Source organism: Perna viridis, chromosome 4, assembly GCF_037379345.1.
Source record: "Perna viridis isolate PV_CMFRI_1.1 ecotype Kerala chromosome 4, ASM3737934v1, whole genome shotgun sequence".
Classification (NCBI taxonomy): domain Eukaryota; kingdom Metazoa; phylum Mollusca; class Bivalvia; order Mytilida; family Mytilidae; genus Perna; species Perna viridis.
In genome coordinates this window covers 3289740-3308015 of record NC_142448.1, presented here as the reverse complement: position 1 = coordinate 3308015, position 18276 = coordinate 3289740, and the positions used below count along the sequence as shown (strand labels likewise).

At 32.8% G+C, this 18276-nt stretch overlaps 1 protein-coding gene across 1 annotated transcript in view; it reads right to left on the bottom strand.

Annotated features, from left to right (window-relative positions):
* Window positions 1–17589, bottom strand: part of LOC148618469 (uncharacterized) — a 53034-nt gene extending 35445 nt beyond the window's left edge. Inside the window, exons 1-14 of the mRNA XM_088577451.1 lie at window positions 17434–17589; window positions 15973–16021; window positions 12474–12782; window positions 11998–12212; window positions 10642–10795; window positions 10193–10353; window positions 9386–10061; window positions 8875–9065; window positions 8145–8250; window positions 6706–6849; window positions 2943–6143; window positions 2070–2238; window positions 1247–1345; window positions 522–721 (exon numbers count right to left, since the gene is read on the bottom strand). Of these exons, the coding sequence (XP_088433577.1) occupies window positions 522–721; window positions 1247–1345; window positions 2070–2238; window positions 2943–6143; window positions 6706–6849; window positions 8145–8250; window positions 8875–9065; window positions 9386–10061; window positions 10193–10353; window positions 10642–10795; window positions 11998–12212; window positions 12474–12782; window positions 15973–16021; window positions 17434–17466 (5707 nt within the window). The 5' untranslated portion in view covers window positions 17467–17589. The remainder of the gene's footprint in view (window positions 1–521; window positions 722–1246; window positions 1346–2069; window positions 2239–2942; window positions 6144–6705; window positions 6850–8144; window positions 8251–8874; window positions 9066–9385; window positions 10062–10192; window positions 10354–10641; window positions 10796–11997; window positions 12213–12473; window positions 12783–15972; window positions 16022–17433) is intronic.
* Window positions 17590–18276: the final 687 nt, after the last annotated feature.

The window sequence follows — 18276 nt, the reverse complement described above, 5'->3', positions numbered from 1 at the left end:
ATTTCTTTTTTGCAACAACAGTTTCTGTTTACTTTGACAGACAGGCATTTCATTACACATTAGAAAATAATTTACCTCACTTTTTAAAAATATAATTAAACATAGAAAACTTTGGGTAGTCCTCTAAAAGTGATAGTTTCTGTTAATTGTTATTCCCGTTAATTTTCATTAGCCAATAGGCTTTTAACAGAATTTACTTGGAATTAACTTGTACTTTTTAGATCCATGAAATAGATAAAAGTGATTTGTATTTCTAATTTTTTTTTCCAACTCTTTATCATTTTTTTTATTGTTCTTACTGCTTGTTATTTTCTATTTCAGGATTCTGCTGTGATAATAAAAATATCATCAATTTTTAATATTACTAATATTACTAGTACACCAAATTAACTGTGATGTCACAAATAATTAGAATAACAGTGGTTTTGAAAGTCTTGACAGAACATCATGTTTTGCCCTATCCAACTCTATGAAATTTTCTGTCTCAACTTCAAAACATCCGTTATTTTGTCCCATCTAACCAGCAGAAGCTTCATTGGTTCCCCATCTCCATGTCTTCACTTTAAAGTAGTAATATCGAGATGAATTCCCATTCAGAAGAGGACAGTTAGGTAGTATAGCCATTGTTGGTCCGTTTCTTCCTGTACTGGCATAGCTCTCCCACTTCCAAAGTGGTATTTGATAGTTATAATTATACCAAGATCTCCCATATAAAATCCAACTGAAATTTTTTTTTAAAAAAGAGGTTGTAGGAAAAAACTGACTGATCTAATTGCAAAAATATACGTAGTAAAGTCTTCAAGTATGTGTCATAAAATGTACTAGTAATAAAAATATTTAAAATAATCAAAGCATCTCATCTTTAATCAACAGTCAACAAAAGACTTTGTATAAAAAGATCATTGAAAATGTTGTTTGCACAGGCCCTTGGGACCATAAATATCATTAAATCATTCCAGATTTGAATTATTATGTTTGTTCTTTGACAAGTCTGCTTGCTATTTATTGCTGTTTATACTATGCCTAGTTTTCATCTATACACTTCTCTAACTAGGCATTGGATAAACAGCAATAAATACAAGCGGACATGTCAGAGAACTCGCATAATAACTCAAATATGGAAACAAAATGATTTAATGATATTTTTTAGATACAATAAAAAAAAAATTCTGGTCCCAAGGGCCTGTGGTTGTTTGTCTGATAGAAATGTTATATTGATATATTGATATAAGGAAAGCTAACATACTCATAGTAGAAGTAAACACCTCTGGTCCATCCCTCTATGTATGTAGCCAGGCTGTATCTACTGTCTGCATTCACTTTACTGTTACAGTTAGTAATACATCTATCAACACAAAAATTATTCACTTGTTTTATAATAAAGATTTTCCATAAAATTCGGAAACACAACATTATTTTTTTTTCGTCCTTAGAGACCAATAAGTTGACTTACTTATCTGTCTTGCATGAACTGGAAAGTGTTGATTTTATCCCAAAAAATATTTTGCTTGGTCAAAGATTCAGCAAATGCTGTACATAGAATTTTCAGATCACACATTGGATCATGTGATAATGCATGTAAACAATGAACATGGTCACATGACAACTAATCTCCCAGACCATACCATGACCCACAAGTATAGCTATGCCCGGGGACTGTGTAAAGGCTTCGATGCATGACACCATCCATGAGAGACCCCAAATGATAGCCAAGGGCATTAAGAAATCCTTCAGTCTGTCACATATTACAAATACCACATGTATATGTATATATGTTAGCACAAAAACAACAATTATACCAAGTATAGGAACAGTCAGCTGATCAGGTCAGCGTCACTCACATAATGCAATTAATTGGCTAACACTGTCTTATGAAAGATTTTTGGTTTAAATCAACAAAGAAAGTCAAATTCTCTGCAAGAAGCAACAATGTCCTAGCTTATAATGTACGAAATAAAGAGTGTAACGGATATACGTAAAGTGATTCAACTTTATTGTTACAGTGTTATTTAACAAGATCTTAATACATTACATACTTGGCTTAATGAAGCCTGTGAAGTATTACTTACTGAAGTCCAAGTATTGGAGGGTCTCCTTCAACAATGTATATGTTCTGTGTATCAGATGCTATTCTGCCTCCCTTTATAACATACACTCTAATTTCAACCTCGTCATTTTCATACATATCACCAGAATACAGGGTGTCAAGGATACCATTGGATGCATTTGGTAATATACCTAAAATATAGTATTGAAATATAACTTGTAAAATTAAGTTATGATAAATTCAGGTTATTTCAAGGTTAAAATATTTCAAGAATCAAGTATCCAAGTAATATCAGCCCTCAATATCTACTCAATATGATTTGGTTTTATATGATACACAAAAGACACATACACAGTACTGTGAAAGTACTTTAGTTTGTGGATACCAATTTTCATGGATTAGGGAAGAAGCACAAGTTTGTGGATTCTTGAATTTGTGGTTTTAGGCTTTCAGTATACACATCAATGGAAATCTCCTTTTTCGCTGGGAACCAAAAACTTGTGGTTTGGCCTACCAATGAAAACCACGAAAATTGGTGCCCTATAAACAATATTTTATCAAAAGCAGACCACTGAATTCCAATAAACCTTAGAAAAAGAAGATTTTTTTGTATCAAATGTATCTTCTTCTGAGATTATTTTTATCATTTACAAGTAGTTACAATATATTTGTAAAAGTAAGTATAGAAAAAATAGTTGACTACTGCCTTGTTATGACATTTGTAACACGGGTCGAGAACATTCATGGTTGTAAGGTTCTTTGCATAATTCAACCCCTTATAATTTCATATCGGTTCAATATATTACACAAAATAATAGATGGATATAAAAATCCCAAGGTTTACATTAACATATGGACCTTATATATATATATAATATGTAATATATATACTGACCTGAACTGTCAATTCCATCAACTTTAGAACATCCCCTGTCATTCTGAGCATCTCCTGCAGAGTATGTACAGTTTGTTTGAAATGGAGTCTTAATCGACCAATCATTATCAAATGTTGGCCATGTCTCACAAAGTCGTCGACACATCCATATAAATTTCATGCCTGATTTATCACTGGCATCAACATCAGGATCAATGGCATTAGTGAGTCCATCAATGTTGAGGGGATCTATGGCTCCCCACCTCCTCATCATAAAGTCTCCTCCAGTGATCTGGACTGTGATGGGGGTTGGTATAATTCTGATAAAACAGTTATCTATACTGTACATTCCTATAACTTCATTCATACTGACATTGAGCCTGAATCTATATAGACCATAATCAAGAGTTCTTGGCTCTATAATTAACTGTCTTGCTCCTATAGAAAACACATCAGCACCATTTAAGTCAATAATCTCAGTTTCATTCCCAGTTGCTTCATCAACCTTAAATACTTGCCACCAGAAATAAGCAACCTTAGTAGCTGTACAGTTTATATTAACATCAGATTTGACAACTAGTTTTTCTGATTTATAATGAGTTTTCAGTCCTTCTAAATCATTGTCACACATGGGTTCATCACAAGTATTTGGAGCAGATACATTAACATAGGGCCACCAGCAAGGTCCTTTAGTGACACCAACACGGAAATCAAAATTTTCATTTGCTACCTTATTCTGGCAGTACATTGTCACAGTATAATATCCCTCTAGAATGAATGTTGAGTGTAATGTAATATTATAGTCATATGGATTATCAGTTTTGTTGGAATACCAGATATCTGAATCTTTCTCAAACCACATCTTGTCTGGATCTGTCCATATATGGTTCCATTCAGGAATATCTTGACACTGTAAGGCATTTCCAAACATAATGTACTGATTGGGGTCAGCCATTTCTGTCAAGTCTATCAGATAACATGCATCAGATCCCACTGTGCCTGGGTGAATCTGATAGGAAAATGTTGAGTTCTTGCCACGTGGGTGGTCACAAAATATAGAAATGTTAAAACAACCACGCTGAATACATATTAGTTTTGTAAGCTCTGCAGAGTTGTGAAAGTTTTCTACTCGGATAGTAACATTATAGCATATATCATCATCATACATATGAAAAGCTTCATTCTCATAGTAATAAGATTCATCTGGATTATTGTTAGTGTCTCCATATGTCCATTCATATGTGACATGGGATCCACGTTCCAATGTAGCAATAACCTGCACAGGGTGTTCTTGTGTGTAGTAATTACTGAGAGGACCCCCACCAGTTTTCCCTATTCCAGTATCAGGATTGTAATCCAGAATTGTTAAACCTAAGCCAGTAATGGCTTCATACAGATCATGGTCTGCTGTGTAGTTCTCATTACTAACCAGATTCCAAATGTTAATTTTAGCAGTGTAGTTACCTCCCCTGGTATAAGTATGGAAGACATCAAACACCATATGTTTGCCAGCCTCATAATTGTTATCTTGAAAGGTTGTAGGAAGGAGTTTAGGTGTGGTGACAGTACCATCACCAAAATCAATACTATAGGATGCATTTGTTGGATATCTGTTTTGGTGATGAGTCCACAACAGTTGGAAGGTTACATTTTTTTCATATGTGGGTGTAAATGGTGGACCTATGTAGTTAACATTAGTTGGACATCTAAGGAGGAACTTAGTGACAGGTATCTGTACATAGATAGGACCAGTTGATGAAGAAACATCAGAAGAACTCAAACTGTTCTCAGCATGTAACTTAGCATGATAAACTCCAACAACTGGAAAGAAATGTTTGTAAGTCCTTTCTTCATAATGGTCACAGTCCTTATTGACAAATGGACTACCATCACCAACATCCCATGTACATGTAGCACGACTTCCCCATGACATAGTAGCATTTAATGCAGCATATGTATCAATAGGGACATACATAGGGTATGGGGTCAGAGTTAAACCATAGATTGGTTTGTCTGCATCGATAGATACTGAAAAAAACATTGAACTGACCAGATTTGATATATTGATGGATACATTATAGAAGTTCTCTTCAAGATATACATGGCCAACTGGAATGGCAAAAAAGTCTTCAGCCATTGTTGTGACTTCAGCAGGGGTTGGTTCTGTAGCATTTGGTGGTAAAGTAATCAGACAGGCACTTAATAGATGTTCTGGGCAATCTGGAGGTGTAGGCACTGGTTCCTTTGTGGTATTTACTGCTAATGTTATTGCTTCCATGGTATCATTGGGGTTTATGGTTGATGTTGTGCAAAGGCGAAAAACTTCCTCACAATCAGGTTTTTCAGTTGTTGTTGGTACAGACACTGCTTCTGGTTCCACAAAATCATCAGTAGTAGTAGAATTGTCATCAAAGTTTATAAAGAAGGATGCTGCTGTTGGTACTGGTACCCCACCCATAAATCTCAACCAGATCTTTGCTGGGCCTCCTGCAGCACCTGGTTCTATTCTGACAACAGTGGTCCACTGGACATCAATATTTTTAACTCCATACTGAACATAAATGTCATGCTGACTGTTGTGGTAATCCACAGGTGTTTCTATGGTGAAGTTTACACTATATATTCCAGGGGCCAGGAAGATATGTGTATAGTTCAATGTCTCAGGCTCCAACATTAACTCCAGGTAATTACTTTCTATGGGAGAAAAATCCTTGAAATCAATGTATGAAGTAAATCTTGAACACCAAAACATTCCTATGTCAAAGTTAACAGCATCACCAACAGGTACAAATGGTCTATCAATATCAACAGTTAGGTTGGTTATCAGGTAGTCTATCCAAACCTCTATCGAATCAGACATCATTGGGCTGACTAAATTGGTCATGTTTACCTCTAAAATATGTCTTCCCACTGTGGTGTATGAATCTGGGAAAACCATCACAAAACCTTTACCAGCAGGTTCATCAAAACTGGTCAGGTTCAATACAGTTCCATTCAGTTCAGCATGAATCTCTAAATGTGACCCACTAGAGAGGAACATGTTGACTTGTCTTGAGCTGAAGAATGGGATGGGAGATGTTGGTTCTACAATTAGCCCTGTGATGAGATCCTGTACTGGGATGATAAATGTAACATTCATAGAACTAACTAGGTTCTCTGCTATTAAGGTAAAGGTGTAAAAAGCAGAAGTCAGGTACAAATGGGAAAGGTAACCCTCCATTTCTAAAAAAAAACAACAGTGAATCAGTAAATCATTGTTAAAGCAAAAGTTTCTGCCTCCCAAAAAAATTCAATAAATGGAGCCTCAACATTTAACACATTTTTGTCAGTAGAAAGGATGTGGATTTTATTACTATCAATTTATTTACAAATGTACATTCTTTCTTTCACTGTTGTGGTATGTAAAGAAAACTTAATCATATATATAACTATAATAGGCATAGAACACATGTACTAACCTTAACACAGTGTACAACCAAATGTCAAACAATGCTTTATACAGTTAAATTTTTTAAACAAAATAAAGCCTTACTTTTTAAATGTTATTTTGATACTGAATTAAATCTGATAACAAATGCAAGAAAACATTACTAGACTCTTTTCTTAGCAGAATTTCTAATTCCTCTGTCTTTCATTTTTTTGTATCTTTTCTATAATAAATTATACCTTTCTAATATGTCAAACTATGGCACATTGTCTAATCTTATACCATTGTGTTATTTCAAATTCAAGAAGGAAGCAAATATTGTTAATTTTAGAGAAAACAACTGGGACTATATATTACCATTGACAGATCCATTATATGTAGGTTGCAATACAGAATTGTTCACTGAAGTATTATTGATCATACTAATAACACCACTGAATGGATAGTCAAATATGTAGAACTGTCCGTCTCCCATATCAGCTTTATATGTCACATTGGTGCCTGAAACATAAAGATATTTAAGTGAGAAAGTGGAGGTGGTCTGACAGTGAAGAACGGTCCATTTCCAACCTCAGCTCTAGATGTGACATTGGTGCCTGAAACACAAAGATATTTAAGTGAGAAAATGGAGGTGGTCTGACGGTGAAGAATGGTCTATTTCCAACCTAAGCTTTATATGTCATATTGGTGCCTGAAACATAAAGATATTTAAGTGAGAAAGTGGAGGTGGTCTGACAGTGAAGAATGGTCCAATTCCAACCTCGATTTTATTTGTCACATTGGTGCCTGAAACATAAAGATATTTAAGTGAGAAAGTGGAGGTGGTCTGACAGTGAACAACTGTTCATTTCCAACCTCAGCTATATATGTCACATTTGTGCCTGAAACATACAGAGATATAAGTGAGAAAGTGGAGGAGGTGAACAATCTCAGCTTAATACATCGCATTGATGCCTGAAATAGCGACTGTGTTTATTAGGTGGTTCTAGTTTTCTGTAACTCAATATTTCTATGGGTGTTTTTTTTTCAGGACACAACTGCATGCCACAGGGACTTGCTTCCACTATCAATTATGTAGTTTATAAACATAAAAAGGGTGACACTAGAAAGTTCTGGAAAATTTGTGTTTCTAGTGTTATCATAAATAACGTAATAAGTCCTGAGGAAACCTCAGTTACCTGGTTTGTCCAGTGATGTAGGTCACAGTAGTTTCACAGTAGTAGTCCAAGCAGTTGTAGAAATATGGAGTTTGAACGTTCAAATCCTTGTGTTGACTGAATTAAAAGTATTTAAAGATGATACCTATGTTTACTCATTAGATTCATCAATTGTTAAGTGATTGCAGAGCAGTGAATAGAAATTTGTTTGATTTCATTTTTTTTATATAAAAATTGAGACAAGGCAAGGAACAATAAATCTGAGGTCACCCTTTTCATGGTTATATACTAGTTGGACTGCCTGTTTGATAGTGGAGCAAATCCTTGTGTGTACACTTTATATTTTTGCTTCAAAATGAGAATATTGTTAAGTTTCATGATAACTGCAATCACAGTTCTGCATGTCAATAAACAGTCCAAAATTTGGTTAGATTTTTAAGTTCTGTGGTGCCATGGTTAGGAGTTATATTCCAAAATAGGGTATATAGGAACCACCAGAAGATGTCAATACTTTACCTTGAATTATATTCCAGATGACTGAAGACAAGTTCCCCCATATCATTGGGTATATACTTTACCTTGAGTTATGTTCCAGATGACTGATGATAAGTTTCCCCAGATTGTTGGTATATACTGTACCTTGAGTTATATTCCAGATGACTGAAGATAAGTTCCCCCAGATTGTTGGTATATGTTCCTTCTCAACAGTCAGGTTTTGTACTGTATCCTGCACTATTATTACATACTGAAATATAGAAAACATAACTAAGGATGTACAGCATAGACCCAATGGAAACTTTCATAGACCTTGTCAATAAGATCATTTCAGCGATTTATTATTTTTTATTATCTATATCAGTTTTTGAGAATTAAACTGAAAACAGCAAAAACATCATATTGGTTTTTAAGGACAACAAATCTTATAAGGAGTAAATTGAAGATCAAATTAAGACTTTGGTAAAGCTTTTTAAGCTGAAGAAGGAGAGTCACATTTACTTTTTGGTATCTCTAGTAGTTTTAGATATATGTGTACAAACTCACAACTAAACAACTGTTATCTGGTATAGACATTATCCTATTCACTCAAAATGGTGACAAAATGACTATCCATCAAACTGTCAAATATTGATAGATATCAATACCCTGACAATATGCACATCTTCAATCCATATATAATCATTCTGCAAAGTATCAATTATGTACCCTAAATACTGTATGAGGAGTTAAATGGAATAACTATATACCCTGAACAGGACGGCTCGACAGAATTACGGACGGACAGGGGTAAAACAATATGCCCCCTAACTGAACATTGCAGGGGCATAAAATGACATCTTAGATAATAAAAGTAATGTGTCATGTGACTTACACTGGTTGTATAATCATTGACAGCATTAGCCGCTGTTACAGTGACAGTATAGACTCCTGATGTATTGTATATGTACTCCTGGTATTTGTCTGTAGTGACATTCCCATTACCATTCCCAAAGTCCCATGTATACACTGGCTTCGTTCCATTGTGGAGAGTCAGATTAAATATGAAGCTTGCATTTGTTGCCACTTGAAACAAAATGGTAAAAGACAATTAAAATAACAAATTTAACAAAACTTCCTGCAGTAACTGTTTTCCTATTTTTACAGAAAGACAAGTTGTAGTGCTCGTCAGATACATAAAACAAAAATACAGAACAATATACATCAGCCATGATTTGTTGCTTGTACTTGAGGACAACATTCATTCATTATAACCACTACAGAATCCTTAAAATACAGCTTTATATATCCTACTGACTTTAATGTAAATAACAATACATGTATATACATAACTATACCCTATTGGCATGATAAGTCTTACCAGCAAGGACATTTATAAAAATTACCTGAGAAAGGAGCAACAATGGAGAACTCTGAGATTAATATCAGCTGTTCCACTAGTGCAACGGCCTGAGCTGGTGGTATAGTCACATTATTCTGTATTGTGGCTGTTACATTGTAGAAATACTCATAGCCAGTGAATGTGTGACGAAACTTAATTCTTGATGGTTTCTCAAGGAACATTTTCAGAGCGTGCTGTCCTTCAAATACAGTAGGAGTAGTCAACAAGTTGTACCCCAATGATGTTCTAGTAGCCCAATTACCATCACTATTTACATCATAGTAGAATTCATAATGTTTTCCTGTTGAATCCCTAATGGCCAATTTACCAGCAGGCTCTTTGATAGCCAAAATATCTCCCATCGAAACAGACAATAAGTCAGAATCTGGGACTTCATAAAACTGTTGACCTGTATTTATGATATCCACAATTATTTCACCAGCAAAAGTGTAGTTAGAGAAAGGAATTTGAGACCAGTCTTGGATGACAGGATTAGGTATAACTTGACCATTTGTTGTGTCTACACATTTCTTTTTGACCAGACTATAGACAGCACTAGTACCACACTGTTGTTTCCAGCGAGATGCAGTTGTCTGACTGCCACATGATAAACCATCCATGATACATGCATTACTCTTTGGACAATAGGTATAGCCTAATGTACATGCTGGTTTGTAAACCTAAAAACATGTAAACAAAACATCTGATCACTTAAGATGTAAAGTAAACCTGAAAGTATAAAATTACATGTAGCAGAACTAAGAAAAAAACAGATATACTTCCCAATTAATATAAAATGATGTACAAGTACCTGAATATGTATTAAGCCTGTAGATGATGCCTCAAACTCTAATCCCACAATTGTACCATTTGAAGTGAAGGTATGCTCAGGCATAAGGTAAAGCATATCACCTGGATATGATGTCCCAGATATTAACCCTGAAGACTGCCCTGATGTAAACCCTCTTGTATCTGAAAAAAATGTTTACAATCAAATTTTTGATAGTTCAATTTTCATATGGGATATTAACACTAAAAAAATCAGTCTATATATAAAAAATCCAAAAATAGCTGAATTTTGATAGTAATGCATTATTTATTATTTAACTTAAGAATGTTAGCTGAGGCCATGTAGAACAAAAGTGTCAATTTTTAGTTACCTATCAGGTTCTTGAGAATTTAAGGATAGGAGAGTTTTTATTCTATTAGTGGAATGGAATGGAAGTGTCTATTTAGAGGGGGCCTTATTTATATGATTACCTGGAGACTGCATAGGGTAAACTGTACCATCACCCATATCTACTGAAATGGTCAGGCTGGTTCCCATGGCAATAGTCAAATGACATACAAATCTGGTTCTCATGACAACAGTAAGTTCACAGGTCAATGTTAGTTGCTTCACTCTTGTTTGAACCTGTCACATATGCACATTTAACGAATGAATAATCCTTTTAAAGGAATTATAGTTATTAGTAAATCAGTATACTTTCAAACCTTATTGCTAATGTATAAGTTTTGAATACTTGAGCAAAATATTTTCAAACTTGACAATGGCAGAATTTATTCTGGGTAAATGCATTGCATTTTGCTTTCCTCTTTTCAATATGACAGTTATAATTCTGTTTCACTGCCACAGTAGATATTTTCAGTTTATTTTATCCATTATATTAGGTCTGTGTTTATGTTTGAAGATAGGGGCCATAATTCCTAATAATTAAGTACCAGTCCATATAAAATTCCTATTGTAAGGTGATTCATGATGTAGAGAAACCCATGTAACAGATAATGGGTTTTTTTTGGTCTACATATGCTATCCTTTTTGTGATAATAGTACTTTTTGTATTTAGATCTGTACTTTCAAGAAAACTAAATTTATCTCTCACTAAAATCAACCAAATCAAACCAAATCAAGAACAATAACTCCTGCAAAGTGTTCATTTCAGGTACAATCTATATAAATTATATCTCAAAAGCAAAGTTCCCCCAAACGAAGAACTAGACTGATTATGTGATCTGTATGTAAACAGGAAATAGAAATGAATTTAGTGTGTTTTTGACATGCATGAATCACCTTCTGTCTGATTTAAATGAAGAGTGCTACTTAAATGGTAAATTTTAAATGCCATCTGTATTTTATTGTCCATACTTTTTTTTATCTATGTATGTAAAGATCTGATTGATTTGTACTTAATTTGTCACCCGAAAAGTCCTCATTACATTACATGTATAATTAACCATAATGCAATTATTTTTTTTCTGTATTTCATTCATACCCAAATGTGCACCAGTTCACAGTGTTGATGGTCAACATTATCATAATGCAATTATTTTTTCCTGTATTTCATTCATACCCCCAAATGTGCACCAGTTCACAGTGTTGATGTTCAACATTATCATGAAAAGTTTAGAAAATCTGTTCAAGTGGACTTCAATATAATGAATATTTGAAGGAAAGAAGTTCTTTATGCAGCAGACAAAACAATAAGCTGTCTTATTGGTAGTAACTGAATGGGAGTAAAAAAATATATGTTAAAGATACCTGTACTAATGAAAGGCTACTCTTACAAATGGGAATAACTCTGTATGCAGAAAAATGAAGGAAGTATTAATTCATACCTTCAGTACTGTATCATGATACAGAGTAGTCATGTCATCAGAAGCACTAGCCTTCACTGCCACATCTCCTGACTGACGGATGTTATAGTCTATGTACTGAGTGGATATAGGTCCAAAGCTTGGTCCTCCATCAAACACAGTTCCATTAAATGTAACACTAGTTCCTCCAGTCAGATTGAAGTTAATGGTGCTAAGAGCATAAGTCTCCAGGACATCTTTAAAAAAATAAAAAACACTTTTTGTTTTACACAACATTTTGAAAGGAGATTGTCAAAGATCATAAAAACTTTTGTATAGTATTTGCTATAAATATATAGATATTTGATTTTCATGAAACTATCACTATCATCATTTTAACTTTCTTATATGCATTATAAGATTAACAACTAAACACACATGATCATTCCATTGAATAATTAGCCCCTTACTTGAATTCAGTTAAAGTATTTTAAAACATATCATTACAAGGTACTTACCAGAAGCAGGAACTATCTTGAATCCACTGAGTACCACGGGGGCTGTGTATACACTGTCATAGATGTCACTTGTACCACAAGTCTGAGTTATGTCCCCTGGACAAGTGGCATCACATGTACCAGATGTTCCTGAGGAGATTGTGTGGCCACATAAACAGACCATGCCTGCTGTAAGGCCTGCATACCCATATCCCAGCTGACTACAGAGAGACTCACACTCAGTGGCATCAATATTGGAGGGCTTATAGCTCCCTGGATTTACATGAAGTTCTCTAGTGACTGGGGAATCCTGGTAACATCCATGATAAACTGAAATGAAGTAAACACTCCATTAAATTAATGTTCTGATTTTTACTATTTTTCAAAACATTTTGCATTGCAAAACTGGCTCTGAAAAACAGCGCATATCTGAAATGTTAAAATATTATATTGCATCCTTTATCACTTCACAATGTTATTAAAAACTTTAATTTAATTATTGTTTTTCCATTACTGATAAAAAATATCAAATTTCCTCAGAAGTATAAAAAAATAATTCTATGATCTATAGTATATTTATATTAGATTTATACCGACACAGATAACATACCTGTTGACCATCCCACATCAGAGATATACTGACACAGATAACATACCTGTTCACCCTCAAGAGGGAAACTCCCACAAAATCAATGAAAAGTTGAGAATTTTAAGATTTGTGGGAGATTTTTTTTTAAATCAACTATATATTCTGTAAAAAAATACTAAATAATTGAATTATTACATCAAAAATTTGCTTTTACGTAAAAATGTCCCACATGAGACAATGACAATTAGGGAAAATCTCTAACACGAGACAGTGACACAGGGGAGAATCTTCCACATGAGACAAAGATGTTGGGAGAGAATCTCCCACAGGTTAACAGGTATGCAAGTTGAAAAATCCCATCACAAAAAAATCTAATTTTGAGAACCAATAATTTAGATCATTTTCTTTCTTACATTAAAACATCATAAACATGGTGGAAAATAAGATATATTTCAGTAAAATAACAAGCCTGCAATTACATGAAAACAACATTACAGTATTTCCAGTACATGAATAATGTCAGTAAATCTGACATCTTACTTTCAAAATATTCATTATCAGTAAAAGAGTGCAGTTTACACCATATATAAACAAGGGTCTGAAAAATTCAGAATGATGTTAACACTGTTGGTATAGCATGTACGGGGGACCGAAAGTGTCAATTATGGGATCTATGGACGTAAACCATTATAACTTTGAACACTTTGCGCATAGTGTCATCCCCGAATTAGGGCAACCATATTCCTCTTTGATGTTGCTTTCCTAAGGGGCTACACAATAGGCAGAGTGAATAGAGGCCATCTTGGTTGGTATAAGGTATGTAAGTCTCGTTCTAGTTTCATTTTCTTAAACGGAATTTCCGATGTAGAACGTATTGAAAACCGGAGACTGATCTGTATTTTATTGGTTACTTCCGGGTACTCAAAACACTGTATAACAATGCAAAATCTTCTAGTTTATGTATTTTCTTACTTCATTTATCATGTAGAAATAGTTATTTGTCATTTTTATTGGTATTTTTTATACAGAAAGATTTTTGCCCTTAGCACTGAACTCAATGCTCTCTAAATGAAAAATCACTATGCTTTTGAATGGTAGACTAGGACCCATTCTCATGAAATCACGGGGTCACATGATAAGACTTACACACCCTATAGCATGTACAGGGGACCCAAAGTGTCAATTATGGGATCTATGGATGTAAACCATTATAACTTTGAACACTTTGCACATAGTGTCATCCCCGAATTAGGGCAACCATATTCCTTAGATGTTGCTTTTCTAAGGGGCTTCATAATAGGTATAGTGAATAAAGGGCATCTTGGTTGGTATAGTAAGTTTATAAAGAGAAATGGATTTGTTAAAGTTTATTAAGAACTTTGAATATCTCCATTGGTTGCAATTGATCAGAATACTTAAAATTTGTAGTCATATTGGAGACTTGATAATTTATGGAGACTCCTATTTTTTCCGCTTATTCATGTCATTTTCTAAAATCAATTAATGGAGTCTCTCGCAGTCTTCTGTTTACAGGTCACCAAAGGTTAAAATATTTCAGAAAATTTGAATTGTAGTCATAAACATCAGAATAGAAATAGATCATGGAGACTCCTGTTTATTTCTTATCATAGAAAAAGGAATGGATATGGTAAAACATAAAAATGCACCAGCATATAACCTAAATACAAAACAGTAAATACTTTTAGAGACCACTAGAAGGTCTTCAACAAGTGTTAACACATTACAGAATGATGTCACTTTCTCAGAATAAACTAAAAATTAAAATAACAATAAGACACATTACATGCATTGATCAACATGATTTATCAGTACACCTCATTATAAAGAGCCTGTCTATTTCAATAACTAACGTCACGATCTTATACAGCTTCACCGATTAATCATATTGAAGGAGGGGCAATGACAAATTTTTTGGTCAAATTCCATATAAGTTCTTCCAGTATCTCCCATTATTGGTTTGAGGATCAATTAAAGTAAAAAAAAGATGTCTGGAAAGTTGGAGAAAAAAGTTGACTAATTATAAAGTTACCTGTTACATATAAGTATTTACTATCATGTATATTGTATGAAACTAAATCTTCATATAAAGAAATAGAAATATTGCCCTGCAGCACACACACACAATGCATTTTAATCATGATTGTAGTTTTAAGTACAAGTCCACATAAATATCAGACACTGCCAATAGTAAAGTGATCCATGTAGTAGAAAAACCCACCGAACAAACAATGCTTTTTCATATGCTATTTATTTACAAAACAATATTTATTTCTGTATTCATATCTGCACTTTTGAGAAAATATTACATTTATCTCCCACTAAAATCAACCAAATCAAAATAAAATCAAGAATGATAACTCTTGCAAAGTTCCAATTTCATGTACAATCTATATATTTTTTTTCTCAAAAGTGCAACAACCCAATGAAAAACTAAGGCTGGATATGTGATCAGTAACTGATTATGAACAAGAAATTAAACTGAATTTGGTGGGTCTTTGGCATGCATGAATCACCTTCTGTCTGGTTTTTTATAAAGATTGATACTTAAAATGTGGCTAAATATTTATTCCAGTTCAACAACAGGATTCATCCACATTGTTGATTCACATTTTCTAATTGAAAATGATACATTATCAAATGAATTCAATAAAAGAAGTCATTGTATATAATTTGTATTACAGAAGGAAATACTTAATTTAATTTTTGACATTTTTTTTTAAATACACAGTAGATAAACTTATTCATTACTTGTTACAAATGTTTTATTTTATGACAGGATCAATTAAAAATAAAAATATGTTGGTTAATAAAATTGTATTTCAATATATTTCATTACTTTTTAAAGTGAAAATATTCAAAAAAAAAACTTTTCATGGTAGGTTGAATACTAAATCTAAAATTAGGACATACCTGATAAGACCTTTGAAACACTGAACACAAAAAAAACTGACAACACTTTCTGAAAAAAAAAAAAAAAAACATATTAAAAGCAAAGTCACTATTAATTTTTATCTTGATAAGACAAAATATATTCTATATGTATGATATCCTAACAAAATGTACTTGAAAGGTTTAGAATCAACATAACTAAATGTTTTAATGAGGACAATTTTTATAATGATAAGACAAATCTAACACTATCTTAAATGAAAAGATTTCTGAAGATGAAATTCTAAATTGTATTAAGAATTTGATAAATGGAAAAGCCTGTGTCGATGATCAAATTATAAAAGGGTATATCAAAACATGTAATTCCCTTATGTCAATTTGTTTGAAACTGTTCAATATAGTATTTGAATCTGGAATTGTACTCGAGAGTTGGTTAGTTGTGAATATTATACCATTTTACATCAAATATGGTAGCAAAAACAGATAAAAAAAAAATTAAAGACCCATTATTATTTTGAACTGTATGGGTAAACTATTTACATCCATACTAAATGCCCAGATTGAACACTTTTTTTTAACAACTTTCAAAAATTTTATACAGATTTTGAACAATAATGGAAAACACAAATTTCTAAAATGCCACAAGTCTTACACAAAAGTGCCGGAAACTAACATACACAAAAGTAACAGAAACAAACATACACAAAAGTGCCAGAAACTAACATACACAAAAGTGTCAGAAACTAACATAAACAAAATAGTTTTGTTTGTTCTGTTTTTACAAAAATATAAAAAAAAAATCACAAAAAATAATTGATGAAAAATATTATGACACTAACACAATATTTGGTTTTATTTCTTAAATTATTTTTGAGGAAGTGACCATGAATTTTATGACTTTTGTTTTCTGGGCCTTTTAGAGCTTACGTTAGGTGTGTTTACACTTGTTGAAGATCTTTATGTTGATCTCTTAAAATAATCTATATTTTAATTTAGGTTATATGCTGGTGCATTCCACCATGTATTTTCCTTCCTCTACTATCACAGTATAACAGTTCTATCAACTCTCAATACCTTATTACTCTTAAATAACAAAGCAAAATGAACTATTCTAATGATACTTAACTTTCATCAAAAGTGGTTAAATGTGAAGTGAGTTGACAGGGGAGTGTCAGTGAGAATGTGTGTAATCAATTCACATGAATTATTTTTAAAACAAGTATTTTATCTTTATACGTATCTTAAATTAACAACTGTACTGTTATATTCAAATTAAAATATATTTCATAGATATGTATTTTTTCTTTCGTTTACTTTTTTTCCCTTTTTTTTTTTTGGGGGGGGGGGGTGTGTGTGGATTTTATTACTTTTTTCCTAGAAATTATTCATAAAAACGTAAGTACATCTATTGCAAGAAAAAGCACTCTACAAAAAATCCCTGTAATAATGTTATAATCAATGTGATGTTAGCATTAAACTTACCAATAAATTATAAGTTTTGATTCCTCTATCCATGGCAGTAAAGACACTCCTTACTTTGTCAAATGGTAGCGCTCTAATGACTTAAGAATCAATTTAAGAAACAATAAATAACAATGTCAATAAACTTCAAACTAATCTAATGGAGAAAACAAATATTTAAGTTACTAAAGTTCTAATGAAACGAAGCAGCTTCTGAATCAATATATATATAACTTGTTTAACTCTAGTGTAAATATTCATGCAATAACTTTCAGTAGGGGGTTGTCAATACATTCTGAGAAATTCTAAATGCATTTCAAATTGTACTTGATGTCATATATATAAAGAAAAATGTCAAGGAACAGAACATGTGTATGCTCTATTTTATTTCAGAGTATTCCTATATAAATAATATCTAATTATATCAAAACATACTTTCTGACTTAATATCAGACAACATTGAGATTTGAGCTAAAAAATAAAAAGGAGAAAACTTGGGCCTCATCACTTTTGTTACTGCACAAAGAGGTGGTGCTTCAAAACTAATAACTTAAAAAAATAATCATGGAAAGTGTGAGTAACCAACATATGAGTGCCAATCTCCAAGGATTCCATGTATATCATATTTTGGTTATTTATGACAACTAATTTATCATTCTATTTATTTGTTAAATTTTCTTAAATATTTATTGTTATTTTCTAATGAATTTTGAATTTTGTGATCACAAGATTGATATTGACATGAAGTAAACATCAGAAGAGAAAGCTTAGCGGTGTATTGACATGAAAACATTTTTTATTATTGTTAAACAATCCTAGTTTCAGGGATTTGATACATCCCATCTACTCCAAAGAGCTTGAGAT